This window comes from Carassius gibelio, chromosome A6, assembly GCF_023724105.1.
Source record: "Carassius gibelio isolate Cgi1373 ecotype wild population from Czech Republic chromosome A6, carGib1.2-hapl.c, whole genome shotgun sequence".
In the NCBI taxonomy this organism is placed as follows: Eukaryota; Metazoa; Chordata; class Actinopteri; order Cypriniformes; family Cyprinidae; genus Carassius; species Carassius gibelio.
The window spans coordinates 29,157,349-29,174,464 of NC_068376.1; the positions used below are offsets into that span (position 1 = coordinate 29,157,349).

Consider the following 17,116-nt stretch of genomic DNA (forward strand, 5'->3'; position numbering starts at 1 on the left):
CTTCACAACGGAGATGTACAAAAATACAAGCGCCACAATAGAATCCAAACCTCCCTCAGGCTCAAAATGAGTTACTGTCCTAAACTCGGACTTCCTGTATGAAACCTGTCAATTTACAGCGCACGTGACAAATGCATCCACAGCGCAGGTAAGCCCTCGTGCGCATCAGAGTGAAACGTGACGTGAGCAGGGAGGTGCATGCGAAGGTGGCCGATTATTGAAGAACCTGGAGAAAGTTCACATGGGCAGACTTGAAAGGTTCGCAGTGCAATTAATCACAAACCAGAAAAAAAGGGATGTTTGTTGGTTGGCAGCCAGAGATTAACACAAACTCCAGTCTTTCCACTGCAAATCATGGGCAGGGAAACCAAGGTTTGCTCAGAGACACGCTGACAGGCAGACCTTGCGAGTAACCTGTAACATACTTCAAAGAATATCTACTAAATCACTTGTTTTAACATTAGTGCTTCTGTTAAACATCATAGTTTATTTGACAGGCTTTTTTTAAGTAACAGAAAGTAGCAGTGCAAAGCTGATACTACGTTTCAACAGACACACAAGTGGTTTTTAAAAGAGTGCATGTACAAATTTCGAAGCACAATTATATTTTAAACATAGAAAGTGGCTGAAATCTTGGAGTCTTGGTTTCACTGTCATGCAAAACCCAGAAATAGTCTCAGGAAATGTGTAGTCAGTTCATAAAGTTCTCGTCTCAGTGGTTGAGTTCACTATACATCGCTCTTATACCGGATGGACGAACTGATAGACAAGTCTTTGCGAGACATCTGGCTTGCGGATGATGCCCTTTTTATAGTACTGCCGAATAGAGCGACTGAGTTTGTCATAGTTCATAGCAGGACGGTTCTTCCTCAAACCCCAGAGACGTGCCACGTGAGCCGAATCTTCGATTTTGAAGATCCCTGTGAAGACACGCATCCAAGACACATCGGTAAATGGCATAGGTAAGTACTGCAATGTTTTTGGACATGTGCACATTTTAATAATATCAAGAACATTTTCCCATTATACATAAAAAAAATAAAAATAAAGGTTCCAAAAAGTTAAATTAAAAAAAAAATATATATATATATATATATAGTGGAACCATTGGTGTGAACAGTTCTTAAAATAACCATTTTTTATTAGATTAAAGAAAAAAAAAATCCACCTTAAAGGAACATTCCACTTTTTTTTTTTTTTTTAATATAGGTTCATTTTCCAACTCCCCTAGAGTTCTGCCACATTCCAGACAACCCGTAACCCGTGTTTTTCCAACTTTAAACCCGTTAAAGTGCAATAGAAAAGCAGTCAAACTCGTACTAGATCGATGCACTCCCAGTTACGAGTTCTGACATCACACAGCATGTGAAACAACACTGGCAGCCCCTACGAATAATATTGCCTACGGATGCAGTGTTTATGTAAGTGTTATACGTTGAAAAAACGATTTTAGTACAATGTAACGTTAAATAAAATTAATAATCTAGCTACAATTCCTTGTGCTCAGGAAGTTTGGCGTGACTTGCCTGAAACGGTACAAAGTCGTTAATCGTGGTTTGAAATCGTGCCAAAAACCTGCCTGGAACGAAGCATTAGACAGTTGAATGTTACCATTTTCTTATCCATTCAGCTGATATCCAGGTCTGGCGAAACTTGACTCTTTTGTAGTTACATCGTGTAACGTCCATCGTCTTAGTATGTAACTACAGAAGAGTTGAGTTTTAAATTGGAGAAATAAAGAAACTCTTTGGTCATTTTTGAGCCAGATGCTAACGGTCTAATCAGATTCAATGATCTATACGAAGCTAAGCTAAAAGTGTTAGCACCAGACCTGTAGATCAGCTGAATGGATTAGAAAATGGTAAAACTCAACTGTTTAACTCTAGGGGAGTTGGAAAATTTGGCTATTTTCAAAAACAGTGGAATGTTCCTTTAAAGAACCTTTTGGGCAATGGAAAGGTTCCACGGATATTAAAGGTTCTTTATGGAACCATCAATGCATATAACAAACCTTTATTTTTAAGAGTGTTAAAAACTTTGGAGAGGTTTCAATGATGTTAATGGTTCTTCAAGGAACCAGAGCCAAAGAACTGTTATTTTTCAGGATGCATCATGGTATTCTTGGAAATACCTTGGAGTAGCATCATTAAAAGCATCATGGAAACAAGTTTGGACCCATTTTTACAGACCCATCAGCATCCATTATTGCCATTAGTTTGCAGAAGAGCTGTTGTGTCCTCACCTTTCTCTTTATTCAGCCAGCGGATGCAGCGTCCATAACTGTGAGGTTTGAGCAGAAGTTCTCTGAGGAACTGCCACAGATGGATCGGCTGACCAGAACAAGACGAATCCGCTTCAGACCACAGCTCTTCACCTTCTGTGAGATAACATGCACACATATAGCATTATAGGTACATTTTAGTCATTTGTTTTTGGCATTAATCGATCTGATCTGAGCTAAAAAGGCTAATCATTACATGACAGACAGTGCCTTTCTTTCACTTGTACTATGGTCTGTCTGTGGTATGTTTTTAAGGTAATGGCATGGTTTTTTCTGTATATTGGTTATCATCCGTGTAGTTTATTGTGGTGTTTCTGTGACGTACCTCTCATCCTGGTCTCTCCACCTGAACATCTTTCCTTCATCCAGGCAGCTGAATGCACAAAAAAGAGAAAAGCAGCATGCAAAAATTCAGTCTACAGAACTTACAGAGTTAAAGATGTCTTATTTAGTACAGTTTCTGAATTTATGGTTTCAAACAGGTTGCAAATTGCAATGTGAATTTGAATAAAAGGAAGTAGATTTAAAATGGAATGGAACCGAATAAAAGAGAAAAATAGCTGCTGACAGTTGTTTTTAATAATAAATAATTTGTTTTTCATTATGAATTACCTGTAAACATAACATTAATAATCTATGTTCATGTTTTTACAGTATTTCTTAACTTAAAGGAATGGCTCTTAAAAAAATAAGACGCATTGTAAATAAAGTATAGGAGAATAAATAGTCAAAACATTTCTAATTTTCATTTCATTTTTGGAAGTATAAGTTTATAATCTTTAACTTTTTAAGTTGAACTTTTCTTACCCTTTAATGAAAACAATATGAAATAGTTTTAGCTTTAGTTAACAATAACAACACTCACTATGCTCTATTTCTTTGAATTGAATTTTAGAACGTTTCCTGCTATTCAAACTCTGATTCAACTTCCTGTGCGGCTAATTCATTTCAAATTCACACTGATTAAATGAAAGGGAGTGAACTCTTACATTCAGAATATTTTTCACAATCCTGAATTCAAACAGTCTAAGTCCTTTTTATCAAGTATTTCACCTGATTTCCATATATCCAGATGTGCGTGTAAAGTCTCGCTGCACTGTGGTGAACGCTGTCGGAAGTCTTCCTCGCTCATGGAGCATAAATCTTTGCCATCCAGCTCTTGGAAGGCCTTTCCCACCTGCGGGAGCCTGTAGAGATGCTCCGTCCACAACAGCCACTTCTGAACGTTCCCACAATTCCACTCCATCGGGTCTGAAAGATCAGATCAGATCAGACCAGCCATCTCTGACAAAGCACACTGTTGGGATTCAGAGCTGTTTGCACGGGTTTTGAAACGTCTTAGTGAAAAAGAGAGCCATTCAGAAGAGCAAACAGTGAGGATGGGTGTTTACGTAAGGTGGAGTGACTTATTTTAATACGTTTAACACGAATTGCATAAAAAAAAAATACAGACAACTCGATAAATCAGTTGCAATGTGAGATGCCACTGACAATTTTGAGCTATTTTTTTCGATGCACAGATATTTTTCAAAACTATATCTGCGCGACCTCTTTGAACGTTTGCTTGTTCGTCATCGTTATACGGGAGGGGTTTGAATATCCTTAAGGAAAGTGAGTGTGACAAAGCTCTCAGCACATTAGTGAAACTCCGGAGGATTAGGCAGATCCTGGTCTGTATGTCTTCAGCTGCCTTCAGGGCTGCTGGAGTCAAAGGCCTTTTCTAACAGTTTCATTATGACTGTTTGCTCGGCTCAATCGTAACTCAGAGCTGTCCGTCACTCACATTAAACATGAGTGATGAATGGCGAGACGTTCATTTGAATAAGTGTCATGATTATATCAGCATGTTGTGTTTTACTTCAGCGGCTGTGAGCCAGATGCATCATGGCTGTGTTACGGTATTTCATGTTGAAGTATTTTTCTATTAGGCCATATATTTATATACATATTCTGAAGGCATTTTTAAGAAATATAATGTGAACAAAATCTGAATTTGTTGTTTAATGTTGTTTAAATGCATTGTCTGGCATCAATATATGACTTATCATATCTTTGTTATATATAACTATAGCTCAAAAATATTTTAAATAAAACCCTAGTCTTGATATCGTATTTAGCAACTTTTTTTTATTAATATCTGACCTTTATTGTTTCGCTAACACATGATCGGCATTGATTGGCATGTGCATATAATCATACAATTTTAATGTGAATTCATAGTATATATATTTTTTTAATTGTACATCAGACTCTCCTTATAATTTTCTTGCATGCTTAATTGAACAGTTTTATTGCAACATGCATGGAACCACAGTCTGAATCTAATCTTAATTTAGCCTAAATTCAGTGTTCACACTGTTAACTAAAGCGGGTTACTCTTTCTTGAAAGCCAGGGGATATTTAAGAATAACGTTAAACACATTAAAATACATGAAATTAAAGTTTTGGAAGCAAGGCCTGTCAAAAATGTTGTGCACATTGTGCAATTTTGCACCAAAAATCCTTTTTTTTTTTTTTGCACCAAAGCGACTTCATTTATTTATAAAATACATGATTATTTAAATTATATTAATATTACTTGTGTGTCTATGTATGAACACATACACGCATATATACAAACATCTTTATTTTTTATTGATAAAATAATATTTAAATAATTGTGATATTTTCTTTAAAAAAATTGTATTCTGATTATTTTTATTACTTAAATTCTACATTGAAATGGTTTATATATATATATATATATATATATATATATATATATATATATATATATATATATATATATATATATATGTGTATTCTTTTTTATTTATTTATTATTAGTAATAATTTACTTGGATTATTAATATTACAATTAATAACTATTATGTTTTAAATATTATTTTATATTATTTTATATATATATATATGTATGTGTATATATATGTGTGTGTGTATATATATATATATATATATGTGTGTATATATATATATATATATATATATATATATATATATATATATATTTATTATTATTATTATATATATATATATATATATATATATATATATATATATATATATATATATATATATATATATATATATATATATATATATATATATTATTTTTTTATTTTTTTTTATTTTTTTTATTATTTCTGACGCTTTATGAACCAACAGCAAATGAATATTATCTTACCTGGTGTGATGTTGAGAAGTTTGCAAGCGGTTTCAATGTCCTTCAGAACTTCTCCCACTACCAGGCTTTGCACCTGTTCTAAAGATCGCTCCTCCACCTGTTCCTCCAGAGTAGGAGACAGCGGCGAGGCTCCCAGCCCGGGGCTGTCGATCACCGGACACTGCTCCGGCTCCTGACACGGCTCCAGCCTGGGCCCGACGACCGCGGGTGTGGACGAATCTGACACCCTCACCAGCCAGGCAGCATCCTCGGTGAACAGCATGTCAAAACAGGACAGATAGACTCCCGGATGTCCTCGGTCCAAGACGTCAAGACGGGGTTTGTGGTCGACCATATCCAAGCCATCTTCTCGCTTAAGAAGGGCCAGCGAGCTCTCGGTGAAGCCTGTGGAGTGCAGTGGCTGGAGAACAGCGCTGTCTGACTGGATTCGGACAGGACTGGCCATTGTCTCCTGCAGAAATGAAAGAAAACTTTATTGAACCATACAACTCAATAAATATTGTCCAGTTTTATGACTATATAGTGTGTAAAAGAGCAGCTGTACACCAGAGCATTCAGCAAACTGCTTGTTCTTGAACGTGTTGGTGATCCATATCCATTAGCTCATCCCATCCAAAGAAAACTCTGAGCCTAAGTGATGCTGTTTCTGTTTTTAAGGCTTCCAGGACGAATGGCAATGAACACAGAAAGTCATTGCAGCATATAGGGAGGACAACTGGATTTGACTGAGTCACTTACTCATGGGTCACTTATGCAGAATAACGGGTGACACGGGAGCAAAGCAGCAGTTTAGACGACTGCTTTCAAGGTGCCTTCCCCGGTCTCCTGTCTCCTGTCTCCTGTGTCAGCATGAGTTTTTAATCAAATTGCAAACAGGAAAACATGCCTCAGATGTAGGATGACAGCAGAGGAGGGGCTGGAGATGATCTCGATCTCCAGTGGCCGGGAGGTAAAGATACAAAGGTGGGAAGATTGCATGAAGGAAAGAGCAGATCAGGTTACAAGTTTATGCTTCAGAAGCAATAATAGCCTTCGAGAAACGCCTTTTTAAACTGCCGGTTAAAAAGCAAGAGTTTCCTAAAAAACAGTTAGTCCTCAAACAGTCATGTTTGAAAATATGCCTTAAAGTCAAAAGAGAGGGGATATTGCAAACAAAAGAAAAAAAAAACATGCAAAAGAACAAAGACAACAAGCTGTTCGGAAACTATAGGTCACAGCAACACATATGGCTGTCAAAATACTGATGGATATCAATATAAACCAGGGTTGATGTTAACTAAGACTAAAACTTAACAATAGTTTTCAGTTACTGAAATAAAGATTTAATAAAATAAAATCCAAATAATAGATGAAACAATTTTATGTTATATATACTTTAGTTTTAATAAATATAAAAACAATATTTTAATATATAATGCATAATTATTTATTAATATAACATTACTTAAAAATAATGAGAAATTTAAAAATGCAAACTGAATAAATAGCTAAATTAAATTATTAATAAATCATATAATAGTATATAAAGTAACACTGGTGCAAACTATATTTTTACATATTCTGGTTAAAATATTAGTGGTTCTTTTCTATGCAAATGTCCTTTCCTAAAAATATAAGTTCCTGGAATAAAGGGGCATCTAAGAAACCGCTCTGAGGAATGCAAAAAAGCTTTAAAATATATGATGTGACAGAAACAAGGAACATCATAAATCATGAAGGTCTTTTCAGGGCCTCCACATTATATGAAAAACATTGCAGGCAGCCAATGAGATGCTGTCGGCACGAACAAAGCCTGCTTCGGTCAGGCGAGTGCAACTGTAATTCATATGCTTAATATTCAAATGTCATAGTTGCAGTTTAAAATCGAATGCTCTTCTGCTTTTGTGTTTTGCAGAAATTTTGCAGAAATCCCTTTAATGTGGGTCATGCAAGCAACCACATCTCTGGATCATCCTGCATTGACATTTTCCTCTTTGCACTGCTTTGGATTTCATGTTTTATTGATTGCCATAAAAGTAGTTTATATAGATCCTGTGAGGGTATTTGTTGGGCATCCTCCTCTCTTCATAAGTAAATATGCGTACATAATTGTTTGATTTAAAGTTGAGAGCACAGATGGAGAGTAAGACGTGTTTGTCAGTAATCTGTTGTCATTAGAGCGCATGTCTACAGGACATTCACCATCTACCACATGTTCTCAAACAACCTCCGTTTGTTTGGACGCACCATTACCGTCATTCATAAAATGGTGAGATTGCTCCACACCCAGCGATAGCAGAGGAAAAGAGGTATAAAAAGAAAACAATCATTCAGGTTTTAAAGGATGGATTATTATGGCTTAAACCTTTTATTGTGTCTCTCAGTTGACTTTTCCCTCATTTATAAAAAACTTTCAAAAGTTTTTCACTTGTCTCTTGACCTTTTAAATTCACCTCTATAATAAATGTATAATGTTTAATATCATACAAAAATTGTTTTGTCTTTCAAATAGCCCTCTGCAACCCCCCCCCCATGCTTTTTAAACATTAATTAATAAAAATGCAACTGTTGATTGTTAGTTTGTCTTAGCTCAGGTTCATTCAAAATAATATTAACAGATCTAACTTTTAATAATGCATGAGTAATTAATAAATGTTGAAATTAACATTAAGAAAATAAATATTTTTCACTGTAGGTTCATGTTAACAAATGAAACAATATTTTAACAAATTTTAATTCATTTTTATGTTATTATTTTATAAATGTTAACAATTTGTCATTTTTATGTTAATTTAAAAAAGAAATGGCTTAATTAACATCATGTTAAATATTGAAAACAAACTAGTTTTATAAAGTAAATTCATTTATTTTGTTTTATGAAAAATTAGATGAAAGTCTAAAATATTATTTGATCAGATCTTTATTCCAGGACATAAGACAAGGATAATTTCAAAGCGTTTCATTCGTCAACACTTCAAGGAGTAAAAAGTGTCGAAACTGTGCTGCTGCTGCATGCATCACGTAGGATGCAGCGATGGAATGGTCACAGGTCAAACCATTTGTCTCTCGCTCTTTCACATCTCAGTATGCAAACACAAATGGAGGCCTGTGTCTTTGAAGCTGGCCTGGAGTAAACCCTAGAGGAAATGAAGTTATCCTTCCTGGAATCCTTGTTCTCATCTCCAAACGCCTGCTGCTTTCACATCCCCCTCACACTCCTCTCCAAGGAAAAAGCTGGAACGTGCTTTTGGGACCGGCTTAGTCTCAAGTCTGTAACCTAGTGTCCACTCTTGCTCACAACAGCTTGTGATAAGCCCATTAGACAGGCACATTTAGTCATATTGACTATGGCCATGGGAGAAAAAGCAGCGGCGAGGAGATGCAAACACACTCCCCAGGCGCAGGATTAGACCTGTGACTGATCCTTAAATGAGTTTGGTTAAATACTCAAAAACTCATTTTGGAAGGGTTAAGAGCCGCTCCATTTGTCAGGTCAGCAGCATTCAGTGCTAAATAACCACTGTTTATACATGCTGTATACATGAATGGTGCACTACTTTAAAAAGCCCATAGGAATGAAAGTAAAAGATAAGAATGTTTTTTGCATATGACATAATGTTCTTAATTAAATATAGTACCAAAATAGGCTTCATTGTCTTCTAGTTTTTCGAATTTTCTAGTTTCTCTAAAATGTTTACTCTGTGTTGGAATCTGTCCCATCATAGCAACCAGCACAGCTCAGTTCAATAGCAAAACATTACCTATTAATACTGAGTCTCACTGCTCAATGAGTCTGTTAGGTTGTGTAGCAGTGTGCACATGCCGTGCTCACACCAAACATCTCTTACTGGACAAAATGCTCCGTCGACTGCAGGGTTTCAATAACAGCTGTGCAATACTCAGACTGTTCACATCATAAGGACATAAAAGATTTGGCAATCATTACAAGCAATTAGTGCAGTGGCTCCCCACCATATGACTGAGCTCCAGTGATGTGTCACACAACGACTGGCTGATTCTTAAAAACCATCAACAGAACCAATAAAAACACTCTCCAAGGTCAAAATGCTTGCTATTTGTGCTTATATATATGTATAGAGACCCCAAAAAGTATTACGAGTCTTATATACCACACTTAAAATAGACTGAATAGAATTAGATAATGAAATATGGCTTTTCAGACTGAGCATAAACCTGGGAAACCATGCTTTTAACCCCATCTTTATGAAAATGAACATTGGCTTTACTTCAAATAAAAAACCAAAAACCATGAGCCATGTTTTGCTATACTTACCATAGTTTAAACATGGTATTAAAACCATAGTAAAACTGTGTTATGGTAAGCAATCCTTCAGAAAAAAAAAAAAAAACCCTGGTTACTATACTTTTACTAAAATAAAACCATGGTTAGTTTTCGAAAGGGCAGGCACTTAAAATAGTTAACCCTGGGTCATTTAAACCCTTGTCGGTTTTAATGTTGGTTAAACTCATGGTTCACACTGCTCTTTTACCCTGGGTCAAAAACTAATATTTATAAGATTAAGTTTCACACTGTACACTACTAAACTCCGGGTTAACCTTCTTATTTGCGGTACCAATGTCACACTTAGCGGTGGGCATCCTCATACTACTGCTGCCTGCACGATCAAGTTTTCCTTGTATAGACATCTCGGAAGTCCTTTTTGGCTGGGGTTAAACGCAAGGTTTAGAATGACGATGATTTAGGGTTAAGTGCAGTTTGAAAGCCCTAGAACTGGGGTTAGGACAGTTAGCGGGACTTTGTTAACCCGATATTGCAAATAGGGATAACTGCAGGCTGGTGCAGTGGGCGTGGTGAAAGGTAGGGGGCATGGATACAGGTCTTTCTAGCTGGTTAGGGTTTGGGTTCACCCTTTCGGCATGCCTGTTACTCCAAACTGCAGCTACCGCTTTCGAAACTACACAACGTTGAACGTTATGGTTAGATGCTTAGCAACCAACAGCCAATTGCGTGCCATTTATGCTGCGGTGCCCGGGGATCTGTTGGGGGTTCAATGCCTTGCTCAAGGACACTTAAGTCAGGGTATTGCTGGCCCGAGATTCGAACTCACAACCCTAGGATTAGGAGTCAAACTCGCTAACCACTAGGCCATGACTTCCCCTTACCCAGACATGCAGCTGTACATTTAAATGCTAACCCTATTGTAACTATTTAAGCTCAAATTAGCCAGCTAGCAATGCTATCATGTAAACCTTCATAGTCATGAATTGCTAACTTGGTTGATAACTTTGGTTGCCTGACTGGAGTTAGATTGGTTAAAGTTGTGCAGTAAAATTCACTTCAAAGATTCACTTTTCAATGTGCCAAAAAACGTGTCTTCTGGTGTTAAATAAAGACTTTTTAAGATGAAAATGACATTAAATTATCATTAAAACCAGTAGATGGCAGCCAGGGATCACTCATTAGCTCAGTTGCCATTTCAACTTCCTTTTTCCACTTCTTGCTTTTTGATTCATCATAAAAGGACTATTGTAACACATTTTTTTTTGTACTTTTACTATTTTAACTTTACTAAGTATAAAGTATAACAAGTGCAGAAAGTCACAAAGTCGCATGCATTTAAAAAAATAAAACACCAAGACAACAAGCCTAGAAGAGTCAATTATTTAAATACTTAACAAATTAAATAAGTTAATTATTAATGGTATAACAATTAAATAATGATGCAATAAATATTTGTACATATCTTTACATTTAATTAACAAATTACATTTGTTTTAAATTGTTTTCTTTTACTGTAGAAGCTGATAAATACTTTCAGCCAACACATACTTGCTTCGGCAGTTTCGCTACTCTGAATCACTTAATGCACAGGTTTATTTTTGAAATTGTCAGATAGTTTCTTCCGTCGATTGCTAAAGTCATCAATGTCAATTTTAACAATGAATCGCGAAACAATTTAGCGGATTCACTCGCACACTCACATCTGTCATTCCTGAAACACTATAGTATATATAGTATACAGTATGGTCCTCTTAGAGAAACATTACTGTAAACAGGTCGCATGGTGCGTCCATCCAGCCAGTGATCCTTTTAAGTGCGTTTTAGGGGGATTTATTAATTCCAAAATATTATTAAAATAACATATTTCATATGTAAACATGAATTTTAATGTTTCAATAAAGAGCAAACTTATTCACAAATGATCTGTGATTGGTCCACAATAGTAAGTAAATTGTGGTTTTAAAGATCAGAGGTTCACTGATTTTAAATGAAAATGCAAATTTGTTGCATGGCTCTGTGACATTATAAGACAATCATCTATCATAAGACTGTAAAAACTTAGAATTCTGCCGTAATTTCTTGACAAACACAACCCACCCAGCTGTTTGAACAAAAACTGGCATGGCATGGTAATATGCAAAGTGCCATATTCAGTCACTCAACCACTGACAGCCACCTTTGATAAGTATCTCTGATTCATTCTGGAAGCTTTAAGCTCAATTGAAATTGTACAGGGGATTTCTTCATTACTCAACATCATATTTATTCTCCTCTGTTAACGTGTTTGTTCTACTTCCTCGACCTCCGGAGCAGATGTACCTGTGCCAGGTTATCTAATTGTCATCTCATTTGACATCATTTGATACTGTGAACCAAAGTGTGAAACGAAATATGCCATTTTTAAAAGAATAGCTCACTTAAAATTTTTGATTCTGTCATTTGCTTGTGTTATCCCAAACTGTAATTTTGTAGAGTGTATAAGCAACTGTTTTCCATTTGATGAAACCAAACTGTGATTTTTACCATCAAGCTTCAAAAATGACAAAAATATCATACAAAATAAAAATTTTTAAGTTGACATTTGATGTAAACTAACTCAACACAACTCAATAATCAGTTTAGTCCTATTGTATAGTCACAATGTAACACTTAGCCATAGTGGAAATCAATAGAAACTTTGCATTTGCCTTTGGGAATTGAGCTCTTTTCTTCTTCTGAAGGATTTGGACGTCAGCCAGAGCACAAGTCACTTGCACTTTTCCCTTCAGGGGAAAAAAACAGTCATTTGTTGTTTGCTGGGGGTGTTCTGGAGGCCAGCCAAATTACTCTTGAAAACCTTTACTTTTAATGACATTTGAAAGCTTTACACCTTGTAATTTTCAAGACATGTTCCCTTTATCTTTCTAAATAAGGACACATCACATGTGAACAACAGGTGAACTGTGTCAGCTTGAGAACAGGTGCATTCAGAACCACCCGAGTTCATATCAACCTCTATCAATGATATGAGCTGGTGATAAGGCTGATTGCTCGGTTGCCTAGAGAACTTAAAATATGCATATTCACAAATGCATTTATGTGTTTTGCTGCACAAAAACGGCATTACCAGACAAATGTTGACACACCCCTAATTCTTTATTATAATCAAATTCCAACTATCCAAATTATAGCTTCTTCCCAACTTCATGAGGTGCATCCTGGGATAGTTTTTAGCACTATAGTGAAAGACGAATGTGTGCAATGTTGCTTTTCTTTACTATCTGCAAATTTAATTGTTTCACAATTTTACAAATTTTAGTTTTGTAAACAATTACATCCACAATTTAGGTGATGCCAAATCTTATTTAAGCATTTACAAAAATGTGTTCTGAGAACGTTGTGTTAAGGTTCCCATTAGGTTATGAAAAGTTATTTCTGTATGTTATGTGAATTTTAATAACAAAGTTCAGGGGGAACGCTGGATTGTATTTTTTGCAAACATTACGGGAACGTTACTTTTGAATTTTCTCTAAAGCTTCACAGACAAAGTACAACTAAATTATTTCAGATTTTTTTTTTTTAGAAAGTTCTGACTTTGAATTAATGTTCTATTGTCATTACTGGAAGAATATTTGTTCATAACATTCAGAGAACTTTGCCAGAATGTACAATATGTCTAAAACTGTTAACTAGTCATATAAACTACAAACTACAAAAAAATTGCTTTTCCCATCTTACATTCAGATAAAATACACTAAGCAGTAATATATTGTTTCCCATGAAAGTGAATTGATAGGAGGTATCCAGTCAGACTTACCTGTCCAGGTGAAGACAGTGTTGGAGGTGCGATCAGGAAGGCCTCTGCTTGTTTCCTTTGGTTTCTGCTTATTTCTCTAATTCTAGGCCTACTACAGACTCAACAGGGAACACGACAAGCTGGAATTGTGGAGTGCCACATTACTAACCTCAATGACTAATACTGCTTGTGACAAGTGTGTGTGTGTGTGTGTGTGTGAGAGAGAGAGAGAGAGAGAGAGTGCACCTGATGTGGGTGTGCGCAAGACTTCAAGTAAGAGTTGCTGAAGGAAAGCTTGCTTCATTGACTCCCATTGCACCTTTATACACAGGCCTTATTAAACTGTGTAAACATTGTCTCAGTGCTTCATTCCCAGCCTGAAGGGGTTTGACATGCCAGTCTGTTGTTGTGGACAGCTTATCCCCACCCTCACAGAAAGAAAGACACAGTTACTAGAGGAACTGTCTGATTAAATGTCCGACATCCAGTTTTGAATCTTAAATGACAACAGTTTTGAGAAATATGAGAGGGCAAGCTGGCTTAGTTGTCTTGCAAATTTTTATTCAGTTTCAGTCTGTAGTTTTTATTTTAATGTGGTATGTGCAAAATATCATATAACCAAAGGAAATTAATTATTTAAATTATACTCATTTTATAGAATAAGTTGCAAAATAAATTCAGATTATATACAAATTGTCTAAAATAAAAATGTCACCCCACAAAAAAAAGGAAACACACACACACACACACACACACACACACACACACAATAATGCTTCTTTATGATAAATATAATTACTTTTAATGGTAATTAAAATCATGGAATTCAACCAATAACTAAATGAACAGAAACACAGTTTTTGCATTAAATAAATAAACTAAAAATAAAACATGTTAAGAAGATTCACATGTATAAAAATACATAGCTTCTTTTATTTTTATATTTATCTATGTGCAGATGTTATGATATATCCCTGTTCAATGCGTTTCTCTTGGTAACAAACTATGATGCAAACACAAGTTAATTTCCAGATATTTCTGAGAGTTTGTGCGTCAATGTACTGATGATACGTCTGCAAGCACACAGCATGCCAAAATGTTTGCACAGTAAAACAGACACACCAACGCAAACCACACACGCACACAAACTTAATACGGACTTTATTGATAATATAAAATAATGATGACGAGTGTGCCAAAGAAAGACTGGATATCAGACCATCATTTTACATGCTGTTCCACAGACTTCTTCAGAAAAACCTGATAATTTGTCCTTATATTTTATATTGTAAAAAATGTTTCTGTGAAGAAACCTCCAAATGCATCAAGATAAAATAAACTTACACTGTAAATGTATACTGTTTAAAGGATGTTTAGGTACTTTTTAAAAAACAATAATATAATTTTTATGATGATTCCAAATGCTGCATAATATCATCCCTGAATATCTATAACATTTCAACACAGGTTTGGCAACTGCTAAGATAAGTTGTGGAATGTCTTGCTCCAAACAAAGGTTTACTTTGCGCTCCTTCTCTGTATTTTTGTTTGTCTAGCACATTTCCCAGAGGGGGTTCATTTGCATGGCAGTTAGAAAAACCACAGGTTTAAGATGCACTCTTTTCACCATCTTACTTTGAAACAACTTTCTCATGCACAATATAACCATTTACGGACAGAAAGGTTACTGCCAAAGGTGTCCGTTTATGATGAAGTTCAGTTGAGCCATTTGTCAGAACGTGCACACCTAGAACTCACTCGATGCTGTCAATGGCTCATTGTGAAAGAGACTGTGCACATGAAACCCAGAGTTTGAGTTGGGTTCAATCCATAATCCATCAGCCTTCTCCATGATGGATGTTGAAAGCATTAGGAATAGTGCCTTTTGGGCATAAGTTTATTCATGTTTAGATGTACCCTCCTAAAAGGCTGTCAATTAGGAAGTGTTGATTAGTACAAATATTCTTTGAAACCTAAAATTAGCAAACCAAAGGTGTTATGAGAAGAACAAAATGCTGTAGTGACGTTGCGCAAAGTGCAAGTTAGTAATGACAAGAGTTTATTTTCTAGTGAAGTGAAGAAGCTAAAAGAAAATTAAGAGTTCTGCTGCAAGTAACTGTTGTGGTATTTATTCAGGATTTTTCCCACTAAAACTTCTGTGTGTATGCTGTAAGACATTTTGTAACGACTAAACTCTCAAAATGTGACAACGAATACGATTAAAATGTGAGGATGACAAATATGCTAGAAAACAATTGTGTAGATTAGTTTTTTACCCCATTTAATTTTAATCCAGTATTTCACTAGAAATTTACTTTATGGGCAGATTTCAAAAACAAATTACAGTCATGGACAAAAATATTGGCAACCTTTGGTAAATATAATCGAAGAAGGCTGTGAAAATTAATCTGCATTGTTAATCCTTTTGATCTTTAATTAAACAAATTCACAAAACTCTAACCCTTTCATTTTGATAATAAGAATTTAAAATGGGGAAAAAAATCATTATGAAATAAATGTTTTTCTCTAATTACACATTGGCCACAATTAACAGCACCCTTTTAATCAATACTTTTTGAAACCTTCATTTGTCAGTTTAACAGCTCTAAATGTTCTCCTATAATGCCTGATGAGGTTAGAAAACACCTGATAAGAGATCAGAGACCATTCCTTCATCCAGAATCACTCCAGACCCTTTAGATTCCCAGCTCCATGTTGGTGCTTTTCCTCTTCAGTTCACTCCTCTTATTTTCTATAGGGTTCAGATCAGAGGACTGGAATGTAGCAGAAGCTTGGTTTTGTGTCCAGTGACCCATTTTTGTGTTATTTTTGAGGTTTGAGTTATAGGATTGTTGTACGGTTGGAAGATCTAAACATGGCCCATTATACGATTTCTAACAGAGTAAGTCACTTTTTGATTCTTTTATCTGTTGGTATTTGATAGAATCGGATATCAAATATATCTGATAGAATAGGATAATTTTTCGTATAACCCTTCCAAACAACATGTGTCGATGTAGGTTCTGTTTGACCAAGGTTTTCTGACCCCAAGATTAAACTATTTTCTGCAGTTCTCCAGCTGTGATCCTTGGAGAGTCTTTAGCCAGTCAAACTCTCCTTCTCACCGTGCATTAAGACGATATAGACACACGTTCTCTTCCAGGCAGTTTCATAACATTTTCTGTTGATTGGAAATTATTCAGTATTGCCCTGATGGTGGAGATGGGAATGTTCACTGCTCTACCTCTTTTCTTAAAGACACTTCACTAATTTGTGAAGCTCAATTATCTTTTGCTGCACCTCAGAAATATATTCTTTGTTTTTTCTCATTGTGATGGATGATTAAGGGAACTTGGGCTTTGTTTTCCCTCTTCTTTATATTTCTGTGAAACAGGAAGCCATGGCTAGATAATTTCATGTTCATAATCACCCTGGAGTGCTCAAAATTGTGAATATGAATGGGAATATACTTCAGAAATATGTTACTCAGAAGAATTTCTAGGTGTGCCAATAACTGTGTCCAACGTTAATTGAGAAAAACATTCATTTCATAATGATATTTCCCCCCATTTTAAATTCTTAATATCCAATAGAAGTTTAGATTTTTGTGAATTTTTTTTAATTTTTATAAAA

General features: G+C 35.5%; 1 protein-coding gene across 1 annotated transcript; it reads right to left on the bottom strand.

Moving 5' to 3' along the window:
- Positions 1 to 741: 741 nt before the first annotated feature.
- On the bottom strand, positions 742 to 5,910 carry LOC128016004 (SAM pointed domain-containing Ets transcription factor-like). Its single transcript, XM_052600301.1, has 5 exons — positions 5,466 to 5,910; positions 3,335 to 3,532; positions 2,607 to 2,654; positions 2,243 to 2,377; positions 742 to 920 (listed from the first exon to the last, which is right to left on the bottom strand). Exons 1-5 carry the CDS (start codon positions 5,908 to 5,910, stop codon positions 742 to 744), a joined length of 1,005 nt encoding a protein of 334 aa, XP_052456261.1.
- Positions 5,911 to 17,116: the final 11,206 nt, after the last annotated feature.